The sequence below is a fragment of the Pseudochaenichthys georgianus genome, chromosome 6, assembly GCF_902827115.2.
Source record: "Pseudochaenichthys georgianus chromosome 6, fPseGeo1.2, whole genome shotgun sequence".
NCBI lineage: Eukaryota > Metazoa > Chordata > Actinopteri > Perciformes > Channichthyidae > Pseudochaenichthys > Pseudochaenichthys georgianus.
Window position 1 is genome coordinate 11,057,771 of NC_047508.1, and position 27,992 is coordinate 11,085,762.

General features: G+C 40.2%; 1 protein-coding gene across 1 annotated transcript; it reads right to left on the reverse strand.

Moving 5' to 3' along the window:
- Positions 1-5,019: 5,019 nt before the first annotated feature.
- On the reverse strand, positions 5,020-27,948 carry LOC117448453 (uncharacterized). Its single transcript, XM_034085766.1, has 77 exons — positions 27,727-27,948; positions 27,509-27,652; positions 27,270-27,426; positions 27,148-27,175; positions 26,963-27,059; positions 26,760-26,852; positions 26,608-26,671; positions 26,430-26,528; positions 26,230-26,333; positions 25,972-26,110; positions 25,742-25,860; positions 25,334-25,483; positions 25,065-25,235; positions 24,666-24,966; positions 24,448-24,512; positions 24,261-24,348; positions 24,029-24,146; positions 23,823-23,946; positions 23,250-23,386; positions 22,918-23,173; positions 22,589-22,831; positions 22,334-22,510; positions 22,105-22,250; positions 21,922-22,012; positions 21,434-21,823; positions 21,177-21,303; positions 20,969-21,087; positions 20,690-20,886; positions 20,264-20,447; positions 19,988-20,153; positions 19,774-19,898; positions 19,370-19,678; positions 19,078-19,281; positions 18,841-18,966; positions 18,583-18,753; positions 18,390-18,494; positions 18,188-18,283; positions 17,903-18,034; positions 15,251-15,472; positions 15,013-15,156; positions 14,741-14,897; positions 14,619-14,646; positions 14,434-14,530; positions 14,231-14,323; positions 14,079-14,142; positions 13,901-13,999; positions 13,701-13,804; positions 13,443-13,581; positions 13,212-13,330; positions 12,803-12,952; positions 12,535-12,705; positions 12,136-12,436; positions 11,918-11,982; positions 11,731-11,818; positions 11,477-11,594; positions 11,266-11,389; positions 10,605-10,741; positions 10,266-10,521; positions 9,933-10,175; positions 9,678-9,854; positions 9,454-9,599; positions 9,271-9,361; positions 8,783-9,172; positions 8,526-8,652; positions 8,327-8,445; positions 8,048-8,244; positions 7,604-7,787; positions 7,328-7,493; positions 7,121-7,245; positions 6,715-7,023; positions 6,423-6,626; positions 6,186-6,311; positions 5,928-6,098; positions 5,736-5,840; positions 5,534-5,629; positions 5,249-5,380; positions 5,020-5,125 (listed from the first exon to the last, which is right to left on the reverse strand). Exons 1-77 carry the CDS (start codon positions 27,931-27,933, stop codon positions 5,105-5,107), a joined length of 11,574 nt encoding a protein of 3,857 aa, XP_033941657.1. The 5' UTR covers positions 27,934-27,948; the 3' UTR covers positions 5,020-5,104.
- Positions 27,949-27,992: the final 44 nt, after the last annotated feature.

Here is a 27,992-nt window from a genome sequence, read left to right on the forward strand (position 1 = left end):
CATCGGGAGGACCGGGAGGGTGTGTGTGTGTGTGTGTGTGTGTGTGGCCCGAGCGAGCAAGAGAGAGACCTTACGTGCATTACCGTACCGCAGTGTGAACGCGGCTATTGTTGTTGTTAGCATCTGGTGCTAGCTAGCTGCGCTAACGGATATAAGGAGCAGAGGAGCGCTCCATCCACACAACTGCACCGAGCACTTGACTTTATGCAGGAAGCAGAAAGCGGGACATTGTACGAGAAGTCAGCACACTCATGATTGCAGCAACATGATCGCAGCGTCCAGGCAGCTCCCGTTCGAGCATATGCCTTGAGTTGCACATAGCTCCAACAAACGAACACACACACACACACACACACACACACACACACACACACACACACACACACACACACACACACACACACACACACACACACACACACACACACACACACACACACACACACACACACACCATTTGTATTGAATGAGAGAGGTTCCAGGTTGTTGTGTTTAATATTCATGAGGATATTTGTCATTGTTCAAATGATAATAAACATTAGCATAAAGCATATTTGTCCACTCATATGTTGATAAGAGTATTAAACACTTGAAAAATATTCCTCTAAGGTACATTTAGAACAGATAAAAAATGTGCGATTAATTTGCGATTAATCGCGATTAACTATGGACAATCATGCGATTAATCGCGATTAAATATTTTAATCGACTGACAGCCCTAATATATATATATATATATATATATATGGCGCGCGATGCATTGTGGGTAGCTCATGACGTCACTGTGTGTGAAAGACTAGGCACATAAAGAGTTCACATCTGGGTGGATCTGCGACGTTTGCGGTGCACATCAAGGAGATGTGGCTGTAATAGCTGGAAAAGTGAGTAAATATTTTGTGAGGTCCTCTTCAGCTGGCTTTTTAAATATCCCTAAAGTCCCCCAAAATAAAATGGGTGAGGCTGCTTTTATCCACTACGCTACCAAGAAATATCAGAGGCCAACTCAGTGGACATTTTTAAACGCCAGCTTTTATTTTTGTTGTACCTATATCTATATGTTTACTTTATTTTATAGGGTTTTATATTGTTGCATCAATTAACTTAGTCTTGTGTCTTATGTATTTTTATTATCATACCTTTTACCTCGCCGTGACTCTTAACCTTTTAAAATGTTATATGTATATATATGTTGTTGCTATGTACCTGTAAAGGTCTTAACATCTGATCTGAGGGGAATTTCTCGTGGTTTATTTTTAACTTGTGATTGTAAAGCACTTTGAGCTTTAAATAAAGCTTTATTATATATTGCAATATATTTAAATTCCAAAAGTTGTGAACCTATTCTTGGTTGTCAGCTTCTGTTATGTGCTACCTAGCATATGACAAGGTGGTTCTAAATAGTCAACAATCCAATAATATTTTTGTGTTTTATTTTTCAGGTATTGCATTCTCAGAGTATTGGGCTGCCGCCAACATGTCCGTGGGTACTGATGAAGAAGGATGGTGCAGTCATCACAGCTAACTGCAACTGCAAGGCTGGTTTGGGATCAACATGTACCCATGTTGCATCTCTCCTTTTCTACATAGAAACATCTATACGGATACATGATGCCAAGACAGTTACCCAGGAAAAGACGTCCCCTCTCAAAAGAAACAGAAGTAGCCTACTAATCAATCTGAATGACAGTGTATATATTTATTTAATTGAACTTGTTTCTTTTACATCAAATCTATATAAAGAACATGTAAGTACACGGCACCTCTGTTGTTTCCCCGACTCAGACTGCAAGGAATCTGGGTGTGATCCTAGATAACAACCTGTCCTTCACTGCAAACATAGCTGCTACAACCCGCTGCTGCAGATACACGCTTTACAACATCAGGAGGATACGTCCCCAACTGACCCAGAAAGCCAAGCAGGTTCTGGTCCAGGCTCTCGTCATCTCACGCCTAGACTACTACAACTCCCTCCTGGCTGGTCTACCTGCGTGCCATCCGACCTCTGCAGCTCATCCAGAATGCAGCGGCTCGTCTGGTCTTCAACCTTCCTAAATTCTCCCACACCACGCTGCTCCTCCGCTCCCTTCACTGGCTTCCGGTAACTGCTAGAATCCACTTCAAGACACTGGGACTTGCGTACCATGCTGCGAATGGATCTGGCCCTTCCTAAATCCAGGACATGGTTAAACCGTACACCCCAGCACGTGCACTCCGCTCTGCATCAGCCAAACAGCTCGCTGCACCCTCACTGCGAGGGGGACCCAAGTTCCCATCAGCAAAAACACGTCGGTTTGCTATCCTTATTGTAAGTCGCTTTGGATAAAAGCGTCAGCTAAATGCAATGTAATGTAAGTGTAACAATCAAAACAAGTTGTGCGCACACTAAAATGACACAAAAATCATCATTATTTAAACTAACACTCAAAGAGCAAAACCTCAGCTCAAATATCCAAAACTCTAAACACATGTTCAGCTCTGCACCCAATTTGCAATTCAACTTTCCACTTTTTGAAAAGTAAAAGTATAACAACAGTATATTTGTGTTTCTACACATATTTTGGAGACTTGAACAATCTTTATTTGCAGAATTCTCTATATCAAACGCCATAAAACAGTGTGCTTGAGCACGATGGAGTGTAGTTGGTTTTACAAAATGTCTTGTACTATGAATGAAGTGTGTGCCATTTGGTGCAAAAGTTTGGTTTTGGTAAGTGTTTCTGTAGTTCTGGGTGCAGTGTTTAAGTCTGCAGTATATATGAGGTGTTTTGCACTTTGTGTGTATGGTTTTGTGAATTGTGTTTAGTGTTTTGAGAAAATAAGCCCTGCTTTCAAAAAAATGTGTTTTCGCATTGAAAAAAACTGTAATATGAACACAATGTTAATCTATCTCTGTTATGTGAGGTGATCTCTGCAGCGTACAGTTAAAGAAGCATGTTTTTCACTGGGTAAATTGGAAACATGTAATAAATATAATACTTTACCCTTTCAATTGTTTTTTTCAAAATGTATTTACCCAAGCTTATTCAGTCTGAGTTGCAGTGCCAGTCTCTGGTTTAATCAGTCCTTCTTCTTCCTCAGTGGCTCCCAGGACTGGTGTGGGCTCTTCTAAAGATGGTATATCAGATACCATGCTGTAGAGATCAAGTAGTGCGATGGATGATCTTTTTCTGGCGCGTTTATACCTGGCATGTGTAGCAGGGGAAGGTGCTGTAATTTTCTCGTGGCTCAATTTGACAGACGGTGCCCAGTCAGGATGATTTTTGTCAAAAAGTGCCACTTGTAGGTCAGTTATATCCTGGGTGAACTGTTAATTTATACAAATGTGACCTCTTTTGACAGGACAAGTCAGACTTTAGATATATTTAAAATGCTGGTGTCAAGACATTGGAACATGTTAAATAATTGAGGAAACCAAAAGCTTCTGAAAAGGTGCCAGGGACTGTACAGCCTTTACTGTTTACATATAATCAAATGGCCAGTAGGGGGAGGAATTACTTTAAATTACAGTTAAACGAAGCACTGCAGGGGATTGACAGACTGGTGTGAAGATGACCAAGGGATGACTTTACTTTGTAGATACTCCACAATCTGATATGTCGATCGATGACAGACTCCAGGATTCCTATTTCCTTGTTAAGATGCATGTCTTAGTACGTGGGTTATATGTTCATTTTGAATGTTTGTATGTAAAACCCGACACTTACCTGACGTGAAATGATCCCCACAAACGCGAGTATAGTTGTGGTTGCATGGTTTGAGATTCTCTCGTCCGATCCTATTGAGCAATTTTTCCTGGCGATGCTTTGAAAGTTCATGTGTTGCTTCACCCTGGTGTGTATAATAACCGCCGGCAGCCTGTAAAATGACTTCGGCCCCCTGTTTCGATCACCTCTGTTGCCGCAGCCAACAATGGCACAGAAGTTAACCATTGTATGTCCGGTAAAAAACAGGTATGACGTTTACGGTTTCTGTTTTGGTACTCCAGTATGGCCGTTGCTCTGACGTCACGGGTAACGTGACGTCATATGCAAAGCCTCTATGGTGGAGACCTTATGGCCATTCCTATAGTAACTATAATATAATGTTTTCCCCTTTTTTTATATGTATTCTACTTTACTGTTTTAATTGTGCTTCATACAAAAGGCTTACTGTTGAACAGCTTGTTTTCTTTCTAACAGTTGATGCTAATGTTAGCAAATGTATTTGTTAGATGCTAGTATAATAGTCCAACGTGTGGGATGGTTGGGACAATATTATTTATAGTTCTTACCTTGTAACAAATCAACAAAGGGCAGAGAAAAGAACACAAAGGCTCAATAGCCTACATCAACTTTTAGCTATGTAGCCAGTATTGTAACATGAACATGGAATTCTCAGTTAATTATGAAATAAGAATACAAATGTTTTCTTATTCCTATAGGAATGTGTGAATGAGGGGAATTTTAAACATAAGGTGTTTGAATTTTGAAAAATCTCAATGGTATTCTTTTTGGCCCAAACAATGGTGCCCCAACCGGTCATGTTTGGGCTTGGCTATATACTCGACAAAGTATCCCAGCCAATCTCCTTCTCCTCTATGTGAATACCCCCTATGACTTTCAGTACTTCAGTTGGGTGGATAAGGTTATGTCACAAACCCATGCATCAACCTAAAGTATCATTCTAAAAATAGCACAGAACCAAAAACCCTTGCCAGAACCCAGAATCAGCCATGCATCTATACAGTGATTTTATTGCACCTTTTCTGACCAAATTAATATCAGGGCATGCATTAGCACCTTCTTTATTTTTGCTTAAACATGATAATAAGGCACCTGAAGTTATACTTAAAAATATCACAATTAAGACAGATAATGAGAATCACCATGTTTGATGTTGTTATTTTTTTTGTGGAGCTTGGTCCACTGGGTAGGATAACACTGCTTGTGCAAATGTGATTTCTAGATAGCATACTGGGATACCATTTCCCAGTCTAAAAAGTATCTCTCATACAATCAAAAGAGCAGGCAGATGGCAAAATAAGTGCAAAAAGGTAAACCTTTATTTTTACAGAATATTTCACATCATATTATATGATTAGAAACAGCTGATCGGGCAGTGTGCTTTACTCGGCTACTTCTTTTCCCTGGAAACATAGACATAAAAGGTTAGATTGATTTTGATACAAATTAACATGCCTTAAAGTTGGGTAAAACGTAATCAGATTTAAAATACATTGTTTTTGATTAAACACGTTTGATATAGTTACCTTGCCAGAGTCACGGCTCTTTGCTCTCAGTTTGTTGACCTGGGACTCTGCAATGTCAGCACGCTCCTCAGCCTCCTCCAGCTCATGCTGAACCTTTCTGCACTTGGCCAGATGAGTATTGGCTTGTTCCTCCTGGAATAAGAGATACATAGTTTAAGGTACAGAAACCTTCAAACACTTTAATATATAATATAAGAATGTGATGGTAATCTTAACAATCAGCAAGATTTGCTGGTAAAAATAAATCTGACATATCTACACAAAAAATGTATATATTGTCCTTACCGCATCCTCGGCCTGCCTCTTGTAGGCCTTCACCTTCAGCTGCAATTTGTCAACCAGATCCTGCAGCCTGGCAACATTTTTCTTATCTTCCTCAGTCTGTGAAAGACAGGTGAGATTTGCACGTTTCAATATTTTAATAGGTTAGTATATTAGATCAAATTAGATATTGTACTGTACATGTTAACTATAAAAGTGACTTTACCTGATAGGTGAGCTCCTTAACTCTCCTCTCATATTTACGGACACCTTTAACAGCATCTACTCCACGTCTCTGTTCCGCCTCAACCTCCGCCTCCAGCTCACGCACCTTTTGAATAAAAGTAAAAAATTAAGTATACTGTTTTTCTCCCCAAAGTCTTGCTTTACATGTGTAACCCTTAGAATAATATCCTACCCTAGACTCAAGTTTCTGGAGCTGCTTCTTGCCACCCTTCATGGCCAGGTTCTCAGCCTCATCCAAACGGTGCTGCAGGTCCTTAACAGCAACCTCCAGGTTCTTCTTCATCCTCTCAAGATGAGCACTAGTATCTTGCTCCTTCTTCAGCTCCTCAGCCATCATAGCAGCCTACAGGAGACAGCAAAACATGTTAACTAGAAATACCAAGGAAAAACCATTGCAGTTAAAGTAAGAACACATGACATTGAAACCTACATCAGTGATGGCCTTCTTAGCCTTCTCCTCTGCATTCCTTGCTTCCTGAACAATGTCATCCACTTCACCCTGGATCTGGACCAGGTCTGTCTCAAGCTTCTTCTTGGTGTTCACAAGGCTTGTGTTCTAAAAGGTAAACATATTTAGCCTCCTAAGTCAACACCTGTCTAATATTCACAATATTTAAGATCTCATTAGATTCTTGAATAATTGAAACAAATGATTGGGTATGTTCACCTGAGAGTGCAGAAGTCCAACACGCTCACTGGCATCAACCAGCTCTTGCTCAGCAATTTTGCGACTTCTCTCTGTCTGTTCCAGAGCAGCTCTAAGTTCCTCAATTTCAGCCACCATAAGACCGTTTCTACGATCCACCATAGCAGCCTGCTCCTTGAAGTCCTCCTGGGCTCTGACAGCATCATCAAGGTGCAGTTGTGCATCCTAGTGAGAAAAAGATCAGACATATCCATGAATGCCAAAATGTAGCCCAATCTACCATAGTTGGAAAAACAACTGTTCCTTTCAATACCTTCAGCTGTGCCTGCACATTCCTGAGCTGCTTCTGGGACTCAGCAGCCTGGCGGTTGGCATGGCTGAGCTGAATCTCCATCTCATTCAGATCTCCCTCCATCTTCTTCTTGATTCTCAGGGCATCGTTCCTGCTCCTGACCTCAGAATCCAGAGTGCTCTGCATCGAGTCAATCACTCTCTGGCTGTTCCTCTTGATCTGTTCCATCTCTTCATCTTTCTCTGCCAGCTTCCTGTCCACCTCACCCTTAATCTGGTTGAGCTCCAGCTGGACACGAAGGATCTTAGACTCTTCATGTTCCAGAGTTCCCTAATGAAATCAAACAATTAAACACTCATCTTTGCCTTCAAACACTGATATATGTGTCAATGATTTGTAATGTTATGAACTGCCAGGAAAGAAATACCTCAGCCTCTTCAAGAGCTGTCTGGATCTCACTCTTCTCTGTCTCCAGCTGCTTCTTGGACTTCTCCAGCTCATGGATGTTCTTGCCAGTCTCACCAATCTGTTCAGTCAGATCTGAGATCTCCTCTGCAGAAAGATACATGGGTTTAACATATTGTTGAACCTTAAATTGTAAAATATCAATTATGTTACATGATGTAGAACTCACGTTGCAGATTCTTGTTTTCACGCTTCATGGTCTCCAGCTGATCAAGAGCCTCCTCATAAGAGTTCTTCATCTTGAACAGCTCAGTGCTGAGAGAACGAGCCTCCTTCTGTGCTCCCTCAAGCTCTGACTGACCCTCCTCGTACTTCTGCTTCCACTCTGCCAACACCTGAATAATACAATTCATACAGTTTATTTGGTTATGTTCACGTAAGAGGGCGAAATAAATATTCATGTCATTGTTTGTGTGTTTTGACCAACCACAGTAAATTGTGTTACCTTGTCAAAGTTCCTCTGCTTTTTGTCCAGGTTGGCAGCAAGGCCATTGGCCCTCTCTACATCAATCATGAGGTCCTCCACCTCACTCAGCAGCCTCTGTTTGGTTTTCTCAAGAGAAGCACACTTAGAATTCACTGCCTCAATCTGTTCCTCAGCCTCCTGAAGGCGCTGGGCAAGCTTTTTCCTGTTTGAAAATGAAGGTATTTGATGCTTAAAGACGCTCATAATAAAAATAATACTATTTTAAAATATTTTTCAAATTCTAGATCAACCTGAAAGAAGTCTTTCAATCTCTAATATTTGTAAGTAAACACAAGTTAAAAATAATGTTTATATAGACAATGTTTGTTTAGATTCAAGTAATCATACAAGAATATCAGCCATCAGTTGAGTTTTACAAAAATGCTACACTTCTGGCCATTTACCAGTTTGAATGTCACTCACTTGGATTCCTCAAGCTCCTCAGTGCGCTGGATAGCATCGGTTTCATACTTTGATCTCCACTGAGCCACCTCACTGTTGGCCTTGGACATTCCACGCTGCAGCTCTGCCTTGGCCTCCTGCTCCTCTTCAAACTGCTCCCTCAGCAGATCACAGTCATGGCGGGCTGATTGAAGGCCATGGGCAAGAGCATTCTTGGCCTGTTGTGAGACATATTATTGACCTTTGCACAATATCTAATTTACAACAATACCAATACACACCATCTTAATGGTTTCTTACCTTAACCTCCTCCTCAATCTGTCTCTTCAATTCATCAATCTGCTGTGTGGAGGCCTGCTTGCCTCTGGTCAACTGAGAGACAAGAGCTTCCTTCTCTTCAATTTGACGGCTGAACTCACCTTGTGTGAAAAATGTCATAATACATTAGTTTGTGCTCAATAACATACAATACTGATCATTGACTAAAAGTTGTAAATACCATTTTCTGTAAGGAGACGTGCTTTTTGTGAACTTGTGTCGTTGATTTGACGGACGTTTTCATCATTCTTGGTCTTCAGTTCGCTAAGTTGGTCCTCAAGAGAACGGCACATCTTTTCAAGATTTCCCTAATGAGGAAAAAATAAATAAGATCAGTGATCAGATCTTATTCACAAAATAATTTACATTATTTACTATATTCATATTGGTAATTGGCACATGTAATGTCATTCAAAAAAGCATGTAATGCTAGTGTACCTTTGCCTTAGCAACATTCTCCATGTTGCTAGAGAGGTCATCAATCTCCATCTTGTATTCACTCTTTTCCTTCTCAAGTTTCTGCTTGACACGCTGGAGGTTGTCAATCTGCTCTCCCAGATCAGCAACACTGTCAGCCTGCTTCTTGCGAAGGGCAGCAGCAGTTGCTTCATGCTGCAGAGTGGACTCCTCAAGATCACGACGGAGCTTCTGGAACTCAGCCTCACGCTTCTTGCTCATCTCAATCTGAGCAGAGGTGGCACCTCCAGCCTCCTCCAGCCTCTCACTGATCTCCTCAAGTTCCCTGGAGAGGTCAGCTCTCTGCTTCTCAACCTTGGCACGAGCTGCACGCTCAGCCTCAATCTCTTCTTCCAGTTCCTCAATACGAGCCTGTTGAATGTAGATGTTTTCTCTTTTAGCAATCATTTACTTTATTACACATAATAGCAAATGTATGCAGTATTGTTAAGTGTAACACAATATCTCACCTGCAGCTCCTTGATCTTCTTCTGGAGCTGAGCACCCAGAGACTGCTCATCTTCAATCTTGCTAAGGAGCTGACTGCATTCAAAGTCCTTCCTGTGAAACAAATTGATAAAGTACATTGAGTTCATGCAATTGAACACTTCTTTAAAAAAAATGATGTTGTGCAAACAGAAAAACCAAGTTACTTTTTGATTTTCTCATCAGACTGCTGCTTGTCATTCTCAAGATCCATGACGGATTCCTGGGCCAGTTTGAGATCACCCTCAAGCTTTCTCTTGGCTCTCTCCAGGTCCATACGCAGCTTCTTCTCTTGCTCCAGAGAACCCTCAAGCTAAACAAAGGTGTACATTTTTAATTATCATGTTCAAGATTAATCTTGCTTTTCCAAATCAAGTGACTGTAATCGTACATCATCCACTTGCTGCTCAAGCTTGGTCTTGGCCTTAGTCAGAGTGTTGACTTTGTCTTCTTCTGCCTGCAGGTCATCAAGAGTCTGCTGATGAGACTCCTGAAGGGCTTTCTTTTCCTTGGTCAGCTTAACAATGCTCTCATCCTGAGAGGCCATCTCCTCAGTCAGGTTCTTCACCTAAATGTGCAAGAAATTATCAATACAAAGAACACTATCATTTCACTTCACCTAATGGACAGATTATGAATTCCAAACCTTGTTCTCAGTGGCATGTTTCTCCTTCTCCACTTTGGCCAAGGTAAGCTCCAGGTCATCAATATCCTTCTTGAGCTCAGAGCATTCATCCTCCAGCTTTCTCTTTTTGGCAGTGAGCTCGGCATTCATTTCCTCTTCATCCTCCAGTCTCTCACTTGTCTCTTTGAGTTTGGCCTCCATCTGAATCTTACCTTTGATAAGTCCCTCACATCTCTCCTCAGCATCAGACAGATTTTCTCCTTCCTAAACGATTTTTTAAAATTAGAAATGAGCAAATCAACTTGGACAAACATGGAAAAACGATCTCATCTGTCTGATAATGTTTGTACTTACAGATGCTACTTGCAGACTCAGATCATTTTTCTCCTGCAGAAGGGAAACCATCTTCTCCTCCAGTTCCTTCTTCTTGGCCAGGGCAGTAGCCAGGTCAATTTTCATTTTTTCATAGTTCTCCTTCATATTTGCCAGCTCCTTCTCAGTTTCAGCACTCTGCAGCAGAGGCTTAATCTTGTAGTAGACCTTCATCCATGGCCAGTGTTTCACATTCATGAATGAGCGGATATTGTACTGGATGGTAAATATAGCTTCCCTGCAAAAAAGAAACAGCTTTTTTAGACAATGTTATATTTGAATTCTCAAATCACAATTGAGAATGAGTTGTTAGCAACATGCCTTCTCTCAAGCATCTTTATAAACGCCTTTCTCATGATATAGCCACGGGCCAAAGCCTGAGTCATGGTGACCAGATGTGCCAGTTTTTCGTCTCTCATCTCCTCAAGGGTACCCAGCAGGCCAGCCTTGAAGAACACCTGAACAAAAGATAAATACGTTTTATAATTTGGGCGGTGGTGGCGAAGTCGATAGGGACTTGGCTTGGGAACTGGGAGGTCACCAGTTCAAGTCCCCGAAAGACCAAGTGCTACCGAGGTCTCCCTGAGCAAGGCACCGTTCCCCACACTGCTCCCCGGGCGCCGTTCAAAAATGGCAGCACACTGCTCCTAACACTAGGATGGTTCAAATGCAGAGAAATAATTTCCCCATGAGGGATTAATAAAAGTTCATCTTAATCTTAATCTTAATGAACTGATATTGTCCTGCCACATGGTGGCTTCTTTCTCTTTATCGTGCCAGTAATTCACTTCTATGTTTCCTTGGCACCAAATATCTTAAATTAAAGAGAGTTTCAAATTTGTTCCTATTTTCTTTCATTTTTTTTGGTTTCGAAGGTTCATATATACATGTTAAATTAATATGAAAATGATCAGACACACTAAACTGAACCACTTGACTTCATTCAAAATGAATCTTTAGTATGTTAAGGGAAGGTGCTTACCTTGGTGTGTCCAAATTTATACTCGTCATGAGGAACATCAACTGACCCAAGTAGCTTCTCTGAAGCCTTCTTGTTGTCCATGAACTGACCCTCAGGGATGACACTGGGATTCAGCACCTTGTATCTTTTATGAAAAGGTGTATGGTCAGTGGGAGCATCACATTTTAATAATCTGCTTCAAAAATTAACCTATTACAATATCGACTGATACCTCTGCTTGAAGTCAGCATAGAGGACCCTGCTGGGGAAACCTTTTCTGCAGATTCTAATACCCTCCAGGACACCATTACACCTGAGCTGGTGGATAACCAGGAAGTTCTCCATCAGTCCTGTACAAAAATAAATGTCATAATGAATGATTTTAATGATTAGTAAGTGTCTTAATTGAAGCCACACAAAACTAATTAAATGCAAACAAAACCTAACCCAGTCATTAAGACTATCACAATTATGTTCTCTATTTACCTGGAGTCTTTGACTCATTAGGAATCAGACAGCGCACAAAGTGAGGATGGGTGCTCCTCAAGTTAGTCATCAGCTTGCCCAAGTTCTCCTGTAATCCATAATGGTGTCTCATGTCATGAAATGCCACAATTGTGAGTTTGAGTTTAAACAGAGAGCAATTAGATATGTTTGCTTTGAGAAAGCTTACCCTGAACTGTGAGGACACAGTCTGCATCGAGCCACCCTTCTTCTTGCCTCCCTTCTTACCAGCCTCTGTTGATGTTTTGTTAGAATGTCACAAGATTAGCATAAACAAATGATAGTTGATGAGTTAAAATAAAATAATATTACAAATATACATTTGATTTGTAAAAAGTATATGTTATCTCTGGTCTTAAAATGTGTTTACTGTAGTTACTATCTTACCCTCAATTACTGGAGGATACAGCAGACCCAGCAGTTTCACTGAGGATTTCATGTACAGCTGAATGACAGAGTCATTCAGGGGATCCTTGTTCTTGTCCAGCCAGCCAGAGATATTGTAGTCCACGATACCAGCATAGTGCACCAGGGAGAAGTGGGCCTCAGGCTTGCCCTTTACGGGCTTTGGCTTCTCAAATGCTTTGGTTTTGCCAAGATGCTGGTCATACAGCTTGTTCTTGAAGGATGTGTCTGAGGCCTTGGGGAACATGCACTCCTCTTCAAGGATGGAGAAGATGCCCATGGGCTTTAAAAAGTTGAAAGAGGTATATCATTTAGTGATACATGATAACAAATACAAAAACTGTTACATATGATTTATGATATAATAAATTAAGTGTTTACCTTTTCAATCAGCTCAATGCAGGCAGCCAAGTCCATACCAAAGTCAATGAACTCCCAGATAATACCCTCCTTCTTGTACTCCTCTTGCTCCAGGACGAACATGGTGTGGTTGAAGAACTGTTGCAGTTTCTCATTGGTGAAGTTGATGCACAGCTGCTCCAATGTATTGAACTGAAATGGACATATAATCTTTATAATCTCTTACAAGGCAATAAGAACAAATTTGTATTGAAGTATCAACTGCTAAATTGTTGGAACTCAGGCTTACATCAAAGATTTCAAAGCCAGCAATATCCAGCACACCAATATAGTACTGTCTAGCTTGTTTGGTGTCCAACATCTGGTTGATACGGATGACCATCCACAAGAACATCTTCTCATAGATAGACTTGGCCAGGGCAGGCACTGAGTTCATGACCTTAAAGAAAACCGTAATGTGATTACATTTTTGACAATATAAAACCGTTTTTTTTACCTTTATAAAGAAACATGACAACATTTCAAGTATAACAATTGCATCAAAGATGTCCCTTGACTTTTGAATTTAGTATTAAATATAGGGAACTCATTGAAAGAAATACACCAACAGATATCGTGTTTCTTTTTCCTAATGAACTCTGTACTACATTTTTAGTTTTTAAATAGTACAAAGTCGAATATTGATATGTATTGTTTACCTGAGGTACAGTCTGTCCCTTGGTGACATACTCATTTCCGACCTTCACTCTAGGATAGCACAGACCCTTCAGCATGTCAGCGGAGTTCAGACCCAGCAAATAAGCAACCTTGTCAGCATCTGAAAATAATTCAGAAATGTCCATCATCATTTGTGAAGAACACAATGTTATCAAGAAATGTACCAATGTTGTTGCCGAGCTCTAAGCTTTGAGCTAAGATGAAATACTCACCCTCTGTGCCATCAGGCTCAGCCTGCTCCTCACGCTGCTTTTGCTTGAACTTCATGTTACCATGGTGAAGCACAGCACCGGTCATCCTGTAGATGCTCATCTTCTCTTCATTAGTGAAGCCCAGGATATCAATAGCATTCTGATTTCAAAAGACACAAAAAACATAATTGCTCAAGAAAAAGTTCTTAAAAGAGTTTGAATGATGTTGCATTTGTTTCACAAAGTCTATTTAAATATGTTGAATTGAAAATTACTCACATCCGTGGCTTCCAGCTCCAATTTGTCATCAATGCTGGCCACAGTGATCTTACCCATGCTACACATGGGGAAGTCGTAGGGGTTGGTTGTGAGGAGTGCCAGTTCTAGAATCCCAAATATATAAACATGTCAGTAGATATTTCTTATAAATGTAAAACTCTAATAAGGTTAAAACAATTGTAATATCTCAATCTTCTTACCAATCAGCTCAGGGATGTGGGCGGTCATCATCTGGTAGAAGATATGGTAGCCTCTCTCTTGCTCAAGCTGGAATGTCACTCTTGACTTCTCCAGAAGATCTACAAGTTTTGATCATATGTCAGAGCCAGGCTAAATCTTACTTACAGTAGTTTGTATACTATAAGGATTGTTACTTACAAGTCTCAATATCAGCACTAGCCAGTTTGCCAGCTGTGTTGAAATGGATTCTGATGAATTTACCCTGTTTGGAATAACATAATCATTAATGTCCCTCCACATGTGCAATGTAACAATGCTTCTCTCGTGTGTAGAAACTGTTCCATACTTACAAAACGAGAAGAGTTGTCATTCCTCACAGTTTTGGCGTTACCATAAGCCTCAAGCAATGGATTGGCTGCAATAATTTGATCCTCAAGTGACCCCTATAATCCAGGTTAAGAATTGCTGTCAGGAAATGACTTCATTTGTTCATCCCTGAAAAAACTTCTAATGATAAAGAATCCTGAATCGTCATCATCATAGAGTAACATACCTTTGATGTGTCCCTCTTGGGTCCAGAAACTGAGATTGTTGCAAAGTACTGGATGACACGCTTGGTGTTCACAGTCTTTCCAGCACCAGATTCTCCACTAGGTATAGACAGAGATCATTAAGAACGTGACCAATATGTTTGATTAATCTTAATTTAAAAAACAATTGTAAATGTTACAAACTTACGTGATCAAGACAGACTGGTTTTCCCTATCTGTCAAAGTGAAAAAAACATAAACCAATCAAGTACATGTTAAAAACAAAAACCCTATATACTGATGCGTTCTAAATGAGTGGTAATGACTTACCAGTAGCCATGAACTGATAAGCGTTGTCAGAAACAGAGAAGATGTGGGGTGGAGCCTCCATACGCTTCTTGCCTCTGTAGGCATTTACACATTCAGAATCGTATACTGGGAGCCACTTGTAGGGGTTCACAGTGGCACAGAACAACCCAGAGTAGGTCTAAAAGTGATCAGAGAGAATTGAAATGTAACCTTCCTATATATATATATATAGATTTATATATGTATAGCAATATCCAATATTTTTCTTATTCTCATTAGACACATTTACTCACGTAGATCATCCATGCTGCATAACGCTCTTTGAGGTTATACAGCACAGAGGCTTCATTGAGATGGGTCATCATGGCCATGTCCTCAATCTTGTCATACTTGGGAGGGTTCATTGGATACACATCACACTCTTTCATTACCTTCTCCTAGAACAGGAAATGTTTCACAATTAGATCCAATCATTTTACATTCCTAGTTCTCTCTGGCTTCCCACTTTAACTCTGACTTTGTGATACAAACCTCCTGAGTGGTCAAGACTTTGACAGTGATTTTGTCCCCATCTTTCTTGATGATTGATCCCTTCAAGTAAAGCTCCTTGACATCAGCCACATAGCAGGCACTCTTGCCATCAAATGGTGCGCTTTGAGCCTCAATTCTTTCCCTCTCTGGCTTACGAAGGTAAATGGCAGCAATGCCATAAGTGGCCATCTCCGCGTCTGTGCTCATGGTGCCGGCTGATGTCTGTTGGATGATTACAAATTAATTGCAACTTAGAGCCATGTTCATTAGATTGCACATGTTATTCAACATAATTTGAACTTAAAATGATGCAGATAAATATCTACAAATGTGCATGTAAACATTATCTCTGTAAGTCCGTTTCAGACTTGGTTTTAACTAAGAGTATATACTAACATATTCTTGATGATTTGTAAACGTTTCAATTAATTACAACAGACATTAAATGAAGAATAAATAATTTGCACATGTATTAAACACTTAAAGGTTTTCCTTACCTAACCCCCTCTCCTTCAACAGTATTGAATCAATCCTGTTCAAAACAGTATTTAGTTGTTAGAGAAGGTAAAACAAGACTCACTCAACACATATTTCTATAACAACAAAATAATTGAGAATGAAAAACATTTTCAAATTATTTCAAGCTTAAGAGAGCATATTACCCCAAGTAGGAAAACAGAAGAGGCTGTTGCTGCTACGCCCTATCGTGTCCCCCAGTGTCTTTTATATTGAATACAATTTGATGACACAGTAAAAGTTAAATGTGGCATACACCAAATGTGGTATGGCAGACTGTTGGCATACAACTGATATTGTTGTTACATATCATCTGATGTGTCAGGTTTCAGTAAGTATGGTCAGGTCTTGTCTTTAAGTTTATTTAAAGCTCTTGAACACCCTCTTCATTTTTTTTAAAGGTATATTCCTTTTAAATTAATTTCTATGACCTAAAACTGCTTCTTTAATTTGATTAATTAAACCATAATTTATATTTTGGTAATATAACAATTAACAGTTGTATAGCATAACTTGTATAATGTTTTTTATTTTACAGAATCCTTTTGTGATCAAACAATTTAAACAAATATTAAATCAATGTCCTGGATTACTACAGTAAAACTAGGTTTAATTTTATTTGAAAGATGGATTTTTAGGTTTTGTTGTATAATGAAAAAAATAATCAGTAAGACATTCTCACTATCAATAATCAATAAACTTGAAACAATAATTAAACAAAGATACTTTGAATAGCTCGTCGCATTCTCTGGCTCTTCTCTACATAAAACGTCTCTCTCTGTCAGAATCTTTCAAACTTTACATTGTGCAGCTTCACATGAAAGGTTTCTTGGATTTTTTTGACCAAGATATTCATTATGCTCTTGCAAATTTTACATGTTGGGGTTAAAGTGACAATAGTCAACCTCTTTACCCTTCTCCTCAAACTGTCCCACCAACTAATCCTGACGGATCCAAAAGTACTCTCAGACTTAATAATGATTGGAATGTCTTAGGCTCTCCTTACCATTGCCTGTGCTATGGACCTATAAATACACATTGGAAGCATGCTTAAAAGCTTTCCTTTCCACAGGCCTCAATAATTACACATGGTAACATCGGATACATATGTTTTGGTCATTATTGATTTTAAATCATACCTCTACATCAGAAATTACATTTTTTTAACATTACATTGCATTTAGCTGACGCTTTTATCCAAAGCGACTTACAATATGTACATTCGACCAGGAAGACACAACCTTGAAGAAAACAGAATCATATAAGTACATCAGGTTTCATAGAGCCAAGTATTTCAAGTGCTACTCAACTGGCTATAGATAAGCCAGTCCGTTATTAGTATATAAGTGCTCTGTTAGCAGTTCTTTGTTAGTAGTTCTATCGCTCGAGGTGGAGAAATGTATGCATCATGTGTGTTGCATGTAACATACTGTATGCCAGACATTCAAACAAAGATGGGAGAATTTGTCATGCTTTGTCCTACATTTTCCAAGCTTCACATTTGCCCTTTCTAGAAGCATATTAGATGCTTGTGGAGCCTCGCAGCAGCAAAACCGTGCCGCGCCACACTAATTGCGCCGCATAAGTGCATAGGTGCGCTGCCTTTTCGACTCAGTTGAGGCTCCCTCCGCAGTCTGCGTGATCGGCCTGGAGGGAGGGACGGGTCAGCCCACTGCACCTCGCGGGAGCGTGCCACAGCGTAAAGCGAACACTCGCAGTCATTTCAATGATTAGTACGGCAAAGTTAGGTTTGGAAACGATATAATTTCCTTTTTGGCGGGCATGCATAACACGGCATTACACCGCCAAAGCATTCGCACTAATAAGAAAGACAATTCCATTAAAGATCAAAAACGTTTATTGTGGTATATTTCACATCATATTATATGATTAGAAACAGTCAATCCACTCAAGTGCTTTATTCAGCTGCTTCTTTTCCCTGTTAAAAAAACAAACAAAATATAAATACATAGTGTATATGCATAAACATTATACTCTGCATACATCTGAATAATTTCTCTGTCATTCATTTCATAAAGATGTGTGCTATATTTGTCCTGTCAAGACTTAAGTAAGGCATTAAGAGTTATTTAATTTAATTTTCATTCATAAAAGCTGAAATGTCTTTATAGTTACCTTGCCAGAGTCACGGCTCTTTGCTCTCAGTTTGTTGACCTGGGACTCTGCAATGTCAGCACGCTCCTCAGCCTCCTCCAGCTCATGCTGAACCTTCCTGCACTTGGACAGATGAGTATTGGCTTGTTCCTCCTGGAATAAGAGATACATAGTTTAAGGTACAGAAACCTTCAAACACTTTAAAATATAATATAAGAATGTGATGGTAATCTTAACAATCAGCAAGATTTGCTGGTAAAAATAAATCTGACATATCTACACAAAAAATGTATATATTGTCCTTACCGCATCCTCGGCCTGCCTCTTGTAGGCCTTCACCTTCAGCTGCAATTTGTCAACCAGATCCTGCAGCCTGGCAACATTTTTTTTATCTTCCTCAGTCTGTGAAAGACAGGTAAGATTTGCACATTTCAATATTTTAATAGGTTAGTATATTAGATCAAATTAGATATTGTACTGTACATGTTAACTATAAAAGTGACTTTACCTGATAGGTGAGCTCCTTAACTCTCCTCTCATATTTGCGGACACCTTTAACAGCATCTACTCCACGTCTCTGTTCAGCCTCAACCTCTGCTTCCAGCTCATGCACCTTTTGAATAACATTAAAACATTAAGTATCCAGCTTGTTTTCAAAAGTTTCTTTCAGCTATATAAATCTTAGTATGACTTTTTTTTACCCTAGACTCCAGTTTCTGGAGCTGCTTCTTGCCACCCTTCATGGCCAGGTTCTCAGCCTCATCCAAACGGTGCTGCAGGTCCTTAACAGCAACCTCCAGGTTCTTCTTCATCCTCTCAAGATGAGCACTAGTATCTTGCTCCTTCTTCAGCTCCTCAGCCATCATAGCAGCCTACAGGAGACAGCAAAACATGTTAACTAGAAATACCAAGGAAAAACCATTGCAGTTAAAGTAAGAACACATGACATTGAAACCTACATCAGTGATGGCCTTCTTAGCCTTCTCCTCTGCATTCCTTGCTTCCTGAACAATGTCATCCACTTCACCCTGGATCTGGACCAGGTCTGTCTCAAGCTTCTTCTTGGTGTTCACAAGGCTTGTGTTCTAAAAGGTAAACATATTTAGCCTCCTAAGTCAACACCTGTCTAATATTCACAATATTTAAGATCTCATTAGATTCTTGAATAATTGAAACAAATGATTGGGTATGTTCACCTGAGAGTGCAGAAGTCCAACACGCTCACTGGCATCAACCAGCTCTTGCTCAGCAATTTTGCGACTTCTCTCTGTCTGTTCCAGAGCAGCTCTAAGTTCCTCAATTTCAGCCACCATAAGACCGTTTCTACGATCCACCATAGCAGCCTGCTCCTTGAAGTCCTCCTGGGCTCTGACAGCATCATCAAGGTGCAGTTGTGCATCCTAGTGAGAAAAAGATCAGACATATCCATGAATGCCAAAATGTAGCCCAATCTACCATAGTTGGAAAAACAACTGTTCCTTTCAATACCTTCAGCTGTGCCTGCACATTCCTGAGCTGCTTCTGGGACTCAGCAGCCTGGCGGTTGGCATGGCTGAGCTGAATCTCCATCTCATTCAGATCTCCCTCCATCTTCTTCTTGATTCTCAGGGCATCGTTCCTGCTCCTGACCTCAGAATCCAGAGTGCTCTGCATGGAGTCAGTCACTCTCTGGCTGTTCCTCTTGATCTGTTCCATCTCTTCATCTTTCTCTGCCAGCTTCCTGTCCACCTCACCCTTAATCTGGTTGAGCTCCAGCTGGACACGAAGGATCTTAGACTCTTCATGTTCCAGAGTTCCCTAATGAAATCAAACAATTAAACACTCATCTTTGCCTTCAAACACTGATATGTGTCAATGATTTGTAATGTTATGAACTGCCAGGAAAGAAATACCTCAGCCTCTTCAAGAGCTGTCTGGATCTCAGTCTTCTCCGTCTCCACCTGCTTCTTGGACTTCTCCAGCTCATGGATGTTCTTGCCAGTCTCACCAATCTGTTCAGTCAGATCTGAGATCTCCTCTGCAGAAAGATACATGGGTTTAACATATTGTTGAACCTTAAATTGTAAAATATCAAAAAACAATTATGTTACATGATGTAGAACTCACGTTGCAGATTCTTGTTTTCACGCTTCATGGTCTCCAGCTGATCAAGAGCCTCCTCATAAGAGTTCTTCATCTTGAACAGCTCAGTGCTGAGAGAACGAGCCTCCTTCTGTGCTCCCTCAAGCTCTGACTGACCCTCCTCGTACTTCTGCTTCCACTCTGCCAACACCTGAATAATACAATTCATACAGTTTATTTGGTTATGTTCACGCAAGAGGGCGAAATAAATATTCATGTCATTGTTTGTGTGTTTTGACCAAACACAGTAAATTGTGTTACCTTGTCAAAGTTCCTCTGCTTTTTGTCCAGGTTGGCAGCAAGGCCATTGGCCCTCTCTACATCAATCATGAGGTCCTCCACCTCACTCTGGAGCCTCTGTTTGGTTTTCTCAAGAGAAGCACACTTAGAATTCACTGCCTCAATCTGTTCCTCAGCCTCCTGAAGGCGCTGGGCAAGCTTTTTCCTGTTTGAAAATTGAGGTATTTGTGGCTCAGTTAAACTCATAAAGTTACACGTTATTTTCTAATTATATTTGCATATATGAAACAACGAATTACCATATTAATTAATCTAAACGATTGGCCTCAAAGTAAGAAGCTATACACATTTAAAAATACTACTATTATTACCAGCAATTCAGGAATCAGTAGATTTTTTGTTAACATGCTACACTTCTGGCCATTTACCAGTTTGAATGTCACTCACTTGGATTCCTCAAGCTCCTCAGTGCGCTGGATAGCATCGGTTTCATACTTTGATCTCCACTGAGCCACCTCACTGTTGGCCTTGGACATTCCACGCTGCAGCTCTGCCTTGGCCTCCTGCTCCTCTTCAAACTGCTCCCTCAGCAGATCACAGTCATGGCGGGCTGATTGAAGGCCATGGGCAAGAGCATTCTTGGCCTGTTGTGAGACATATTATTGACCTTTGCACAATATCTAATTTACAACAATACCAATACACACCATCTTAATGGTTTCTTACCTTAACCTCCTCCTCAATCTGTCTCTTCAATTCATCAATCTGCTGTGTGAAGGCCTGCTTGCCTCTGGTCAACTGAGAGACAAGAGCTTCCTTCTCTTCAATTTGACGGCTGAACTCACCTTGTGTGAAACATATTATAATACATTAGTTTGCGGTATGTTTCTCAATCATATACTCCACGGATCGTTCACCAAAAACATGTAGATACCATTTTCTGTAAGGAGACGTGCTTTCTGTCCACTTGTGTCGTTGATTTGACGGACGTTTTCATCATTCTTGGTCTTCAGTTCGCTAAGTTGGTCCTCAAGAGTACGGCACATCTTTTCAAGATTTCCCTAATGAGGAAAAAAGAAATAAGATCAGTGATCAGATCTTATTCACAAAATAATTTACATTATTTACTATATTCATATTGGTAATTGGCACATGTAATGTCATTCAAAAAAGCATGTAATGCTAGTGTACCTTTGCCTTAGCAACATTCTCCATGTTGCTAGAGAGGTCATCAATCTCCATCTTGTATTCACTCTTTTCCTTCTCAAGTTTCTGCTTGACACGCTGGAGGTTGTCAATCTGCTCTCCCAGATCAGCAACACTGTCAGCCTGCTTCTTGCGAAGGGCAGCAGCAGTTGCTTCATGCTGCAGAGTGGACTCCTCAAGATCACGACGGAGCTTCTGGAACTCAGCCTCACGCTTCTTGTTCATCTCAATCTGAGCAGAGGTGGCACCTCCAGCCTCCTCCAGCCTCTCACTGATCTCCTCAAGTTCCCTGGAGAGGTCAGCTCTCTGCTTCTCAACCTTGGCACGAGCTGCACGCTCAGCCTCAATCTCTTCTTCCAGTTCCTCAATACGAGCCTGTTGAATGTAGATGTTTTCTCTTTTAGCAATCATTTACTTTATTACACATAATAGCAAATGTATGCAGTATTGTTAAGTGTAACACAATATCTCACCTGAAGCTCCTTGATCTTTTTCTGGAGCTGACCACCCAGAGACTGCTCATCTTCAATCTTGCTAAGGAGCTGACTGCATTCAAAGTCCTTCCTGTGAAACAAATTGATAAAGTACATTGAGTTCATGCAATTGAACACTTCTTTAAAAAAAATGATGTTGTGCAAACAGAAAAACCAAGTTACTTTTTGATTTTCTCATCAGACTGCTGCTTGTCATTCTCAAGATCCATGACGGATTCCTGGGCCAGTTTGAGATCACCCTCAAGCTTTCTCTTGGCTCTCTCCAGGTCCATACGCAGCTTCTTCTCTTGCTCCAGAGAACCCTCAAGCTAAACAAAGGTGTACATTTTTAATTATCATGTTTTTTTCAAGATTAATCTTGCTTTTCCAAATCAAGTGACTGTAATCGTACATCATCCACTTGCTGCTCAAGCTTGGTCTTGGCCTTAGTCAGAGTGTTGACTTTGTCTTCCTCTGCCTGCAGGTCATCAAGAGTCTGCTGATGAGACTCCTGAAGGGCTTTCTTTTCCTTGGTCAGCTTAACAATGCTCTCATCCTGAGAGGCCATCTCCTCAGTCAGGTTCTTCACCTAAATGTGCAAGAAATTATCAATACAAAGAACACTATCATTTCACTTCACCTAATGGACAGATTATGAATTCCAAACCTTGTTCTCAGTGGCATGTTTCTCCTTCTCCACTTTGGCCAAGGTAAGCTCCAGGTCATCAATATCCTTCTTGAGCTCAGAGCATTCATCCTCCAGCTTTCTCTTTTTGGCAGTGAGCTCTGCATTCATTTCCTCTTCATCCTCCAGTCTCTCAGTTGTCTCTTTGAGTTTGGCCTCCAACTGAATCTTACTCTTGATAAGTCCCTCACATCTCTCCTCAGCATCAGACAGATTTTCTCCTTCCTAGACGATTTTCATAGAAAATACATGTTAGCTCTTATATATTCACAAACATGAAAAAGCGTATTTGTCTGTTGACATTTACTTACAGATGCTACTTGCAGACTCAGATCATTTTTCTCCTGCAGAAGGGAAACCATCTTCTCCTCCAGTTCCTTCTTCTTGGCCAGGGCAGTAGCCAGGTCAGTTTTCATTTTTTCATAGTTCTCCTTCATATTTGCCAGCTCCTTCTCAGTTTCAGCACTCTGCAGCAGAGGCTTAATCTTGTAGTAGATCTTCATCCATGGCCAGTGTTTCACATTCATGAAGGAGCGCACGTTGTACTGGATGGTGTATACGGCTTCCCTGCACAGAAAAATAGGTTTTAGACCATTTTCCTTTTTTTTACACCATTGATCAGAATTAGCAGTTTTCTACGTGCCTCCTTTGTGTCATCTTCACAAACTCTGTTCTACTGAGGAAACCACGCATTAAAGCCTGAGTCATGGTGACCAGATGTGCCAGTTTTTCATCTCTCATCTCCTCAAGGGTACCCAGCAGGCCAGCCTTGAAGAACACCTGAACAAACAGAAACAACAAATTATTTCAGAATCAGAATACCTTTTTTCGAGGAGGGGAAACATACATTTCTTTCAGCAAATAAATGAGGAATTCAAGTAATGAACACTTGAAACACTGTATAACAAGCAAGCAAACAAACAAAACGAAATATGTGACTCCTATTTATATGATGGTTTTTGGTTGGATGGAATGGTTTTAAGGCCAAGTCTTAATCACTTGTTTCATCATAAACAAGGAAGTATTGTTTTTTATTTTTTATTATTTTCCGGGATAGAAAAAGAGAGGCTACCAGAGTTTACCTCCTGAGGTAGTTTAATTAATTACATGTATAATACATACTACCGTAGTCACAGTAGCATACAACAAATACACTGTACAGAGTCTTTGGTAAATATTCATTAGCTCAGTTATGAAGTAAATGTAAAGTACTTACCTTGGTGTGTCCAAATTTATATTCATCATGAGGAACATCAATTGACCCAAGCAGCTTCTCTGAAGCCTTCTTGTTGTCCATGAACTGACCCTCAGGGATGACACCGGCATTCAGCACCTTGTATCTATATGAAAGTGTTTATTGTCAGGGGGAGCATTACATTGTAATAATGAGAGGTTACAATTCTATGTATAAATAAATGATACCTCTGCTTGAAGTCAGCATAGAGGATCCTGCTGGGGAAACCTTTTCTGCAGATTCTAATACCCTCCAGGACACCATTACACCTGAGCTGGTGGATAACCAGGTGGTTCTCCATCAGTCCTGTAAAAAAATACATTTCATAATTAATGATTTTAATTATTAGTAAGTGTCTAATTCAATGCAAACAAACCTAACCCAGTCATTAAGACTATCACGATTATGTTCTCTATTTACCTGGAATCTTTGACTCATTAGGAATCAGACAGCGCACAAAGTGAGGATGGGTGCTCCTCAAGTTAGTCATCAGCTTGCCCAAGTTCTCCTGTAATCCATAATGGTGTCTCATGTCATGAAATGCCACAATTGTGAGTTTGAGTTTAAACAGAGAGCAATTAGATATGTTTGCTTTGAGAAAGCTTACCCTGAACTGTGAGGACACAGTCTGCATCGAGCCACCCTTCTTCTTGCCTCCCTTCTTACCAGCCTCTGTTGATGTTTTGTTAGAATGTCACAAGATTAGCATAAACAAATGATAGTTGATGAGTTAAAATAAAATAATATTACAAATATACATTTGATTTGTAAAAAGTACATGTTATCTCTGGTCTTAAAATGTGTTTACTGTAGTTACTATCTTACCCTCAATTACTGGAGGATACAGCAGACCCAGCAGTTTCACTGAGGATTTCATGTACAGCTGAATGACAGAGTCATTCAGGGGATCCTTGTTCTTGTCCAGCCAGCCATTGATGTTGTAGTCCACGGTACCAGCATAGTGCACCAGGGAGAAGTGGGCCTCAGGCTTGCCCTTTACGGGCTTTGGCTTCTCAAATGCTTTGGTTTTGCCAAGATGCTGGTCATACAGCTTGTTCTTGAAGGATGTGTCTGAGGCCTTGGGGAACATGCACTCCTCTTCAAGGATGGAGAAGATGCCCATGGGCTTTAAAAAGTTGAAAGAGGTATATCATTTAGTGATACATGATAACAAATACAAAAACTGTTACATATGATTTATGATATAATAAATTAAGTGTTTACCTTTTCAATCAGCTCAATGCAGGCAGCCAAGTCCATACCAAAGTCAATGAACTCCCAGATAATACCCTCCTTCTTGTACTCCTCTTGCTCCAGGACGAACATGGTGTGGTTGAAGAACTGTTGCAGTTTCTCATTGGTGAAGTTGATGCACAGCTGCTCCAATGTATTGAACTGCAAAAGGACATATCATCTTTATAATCTCTTACAAGGCAATAAGAACTATTTTTTATTGAAGTATTAACTGCTAAATTGTTGGAACTCAGGCTTACATCAAAGATTTCAAAGCCAGCAATATCCAGCACACCAATATAGTACTGTCTAGCTTGTTTGGTGTCCAACATCTGGTTGATACGGATGACCATCCACAAGAACATCCTCTCATAGATAGACTTGGCCAGGGCAGGCACTGAGTTCATGACCTTAAAGAAAACATTGATGTGATTTCATTTTTTACATATACAACTGGTATATTATATTATTTTCAAGAAACATAGCACGACAATTCCAAAACAAAAATTGAATGAAAGATCTCCCTTGAATTTAGCATTCAATTAGAACTAATTGACAGAAGTACAAAAAATGCCAACTGACATCGCATATCTTTTTCCTAATGAACTCTGTACTACATTTTTAGTTTTTAAATAGTACAAAGTCGAATATTGATATGTATTGTTTACCTGAGGTACAGTCTGTCCCTTGGTGACATACTCATTTCCGACCTTCACTCTAGGATAGCACAGACCCTTCAGCATGTCAGCGGAGTTCAGACCCAGCAAATAAGCAACCTTGTCAGCATCTGAAAATAATTCAGAAATGTCCATCATCATTTGTGAAGAACACAATGTTATCAAGAAATGTACCAATGTTTTGCCGAGCTCTAAGCTTTGAGCTAAGATGAAATACTCACCCTCTGTGCCATCAGGCTCAGCCTGCTCCTCACGCTGCTTTTGCTTGAACTTCATGTTACCATGGTGAAGCACAGCACCGGTCATCCTGTAGATGCTCATCTTCTCTTCATTAGTGAAGCCCAGGATATCAATAGCATTCTGATTTCAAAAGACACAAAAAACATAATTGCTCAAGAAAAAGTTCTTAAAAGAGTTTGAATGATGTTGCATTTGTTTCACAAAGTCTATTTAAATATGTTGAATTGAAAATTACTCACATCCGTGGCTTCCAGCTCCAATTTGTCATCAATGCTGGCCACAGTGATCTTACCCATGCTACACATGGGGAAGTCGTAGGGGTTGGTTGTGAGGAGTGCCAGTTCTAGAATCCCAAATATATAAACATGTCAGTAGATATTTCTTATAAATGTAAAACTCTAATAAGGTTAAAACAATTGTAATATCTCAATCTTCTTACCAATCAGCTCAGGGATGTGGGCGGTCATCATCTGGTAGAAGATATGGTAGCCTCTCTCTTGCTCAAGCTGGAATGTCACTCTTGACTTCTCCAGAAGATCTACAAGTTTTGATCATATGTCAGAGCCAGGCTAAATCTTACTTACAGTAGTTTGTATACTATAAGGATTGTTACTTACAAGTCTCAATATCAGCACTAGCCAGTTTGCCAGCTGTGTTGAAATGGATTCTGATGAATTTACCCTGTTTGGAATAACATAATCATTAATGTCCCTCCACATGTGCAATGTAACAATGCTTCTCTCGTGTGTAGCAACTGTTCCATACTTACAAAACGAGAAGAGTTGTCATTCCTCACAGTTTTGGCGTTACCATAAGCCTCAAGCAATGGATTGGCTGCAATAATCTGATCCTCAAGTGACCCCTATAATCCAGGTTAAGAATTGCTGTCAGGAAATGACTTCATTTGTTCATCCCTGAAAAAACTTCTAATGATAAAGAATCCTGAATCGTCATCATCATAGAGTAACATACCTTTGATGTGTCCCTCTTGGGTCCAGACACTGAGATTGTTGCAAAGTACTGGATGACACGCTTGGTGTTCACAGTCTTTCCAGCACCAGATTCTCCACTAGGTATAGACAGAGATCATTAAGAACGTGACCAATATGTTTGATTAATCTTAATTTAAAAAACAATTGTAAATGTTACAAACTTACGTGATCAAGACAGACTGGTTTTCCCTATCTGTCAAAGTGAAAAAAACATAAACCAATCAAGTACATGTTAAAAACAAAAACCCTATATACTGATGCGTTCTAAATGAGTGCTAATGACTTACCAGTAGCCATGAACTGATAAGCGTTGTCAGAGACAGAGAAGATGTGGGGTGGAGCCTCCATACGCTTCTTGCCTCTGTAGGCATTTACACATTCAGTATCGTATACTGGGAGCCACTTGTAGGGGTTCACAGTGGCACAGAACAACCCCGAGTAGGTCTAAAAGTGATCAGAGAGAATTGAAATGTAACTTCATGTTTCCAGCAAACATTGTTCAGTCTCATTTGGCAATTAGTCTTACGTAGATCATCCATGCTGCATAACGCTCTTTGAGGTTATACAGCACAGAGGCTTCATTGAGATGGGTCATCATGGCCATGTCCTCAATCTTGTCATACTTGGGAGGGTTCATTGGGCTGATGTCCTCTTCTTTCACTACCCTCTCCTAGAACAGGAAATGTGTTACATGAGAACTGATCAAATTGAATTCCTTGTACACACTGATTTAATGATACGTACATCCTCAGTTCCCAGTATTTTGACAGTGGCTTTGCCACCATCTTTCTTGAGGATTGTTGCCTTCAAGTACAGCTCCTTGACATCAGACACATAGCAGGCACTCTTGCCATCAAATGCTGCGCTTTGAGCCTCAATTCTTTCCCTCTCTGGCTTACGAAGGTAGATGGCAGCTATGCCATAAGTGGCCATCTCCGCGTCGGTACTCATGGTGGCAGTTTATTTCTGTGAAGTACACACAAGTAAGATACATCTTATTAATCTTACTT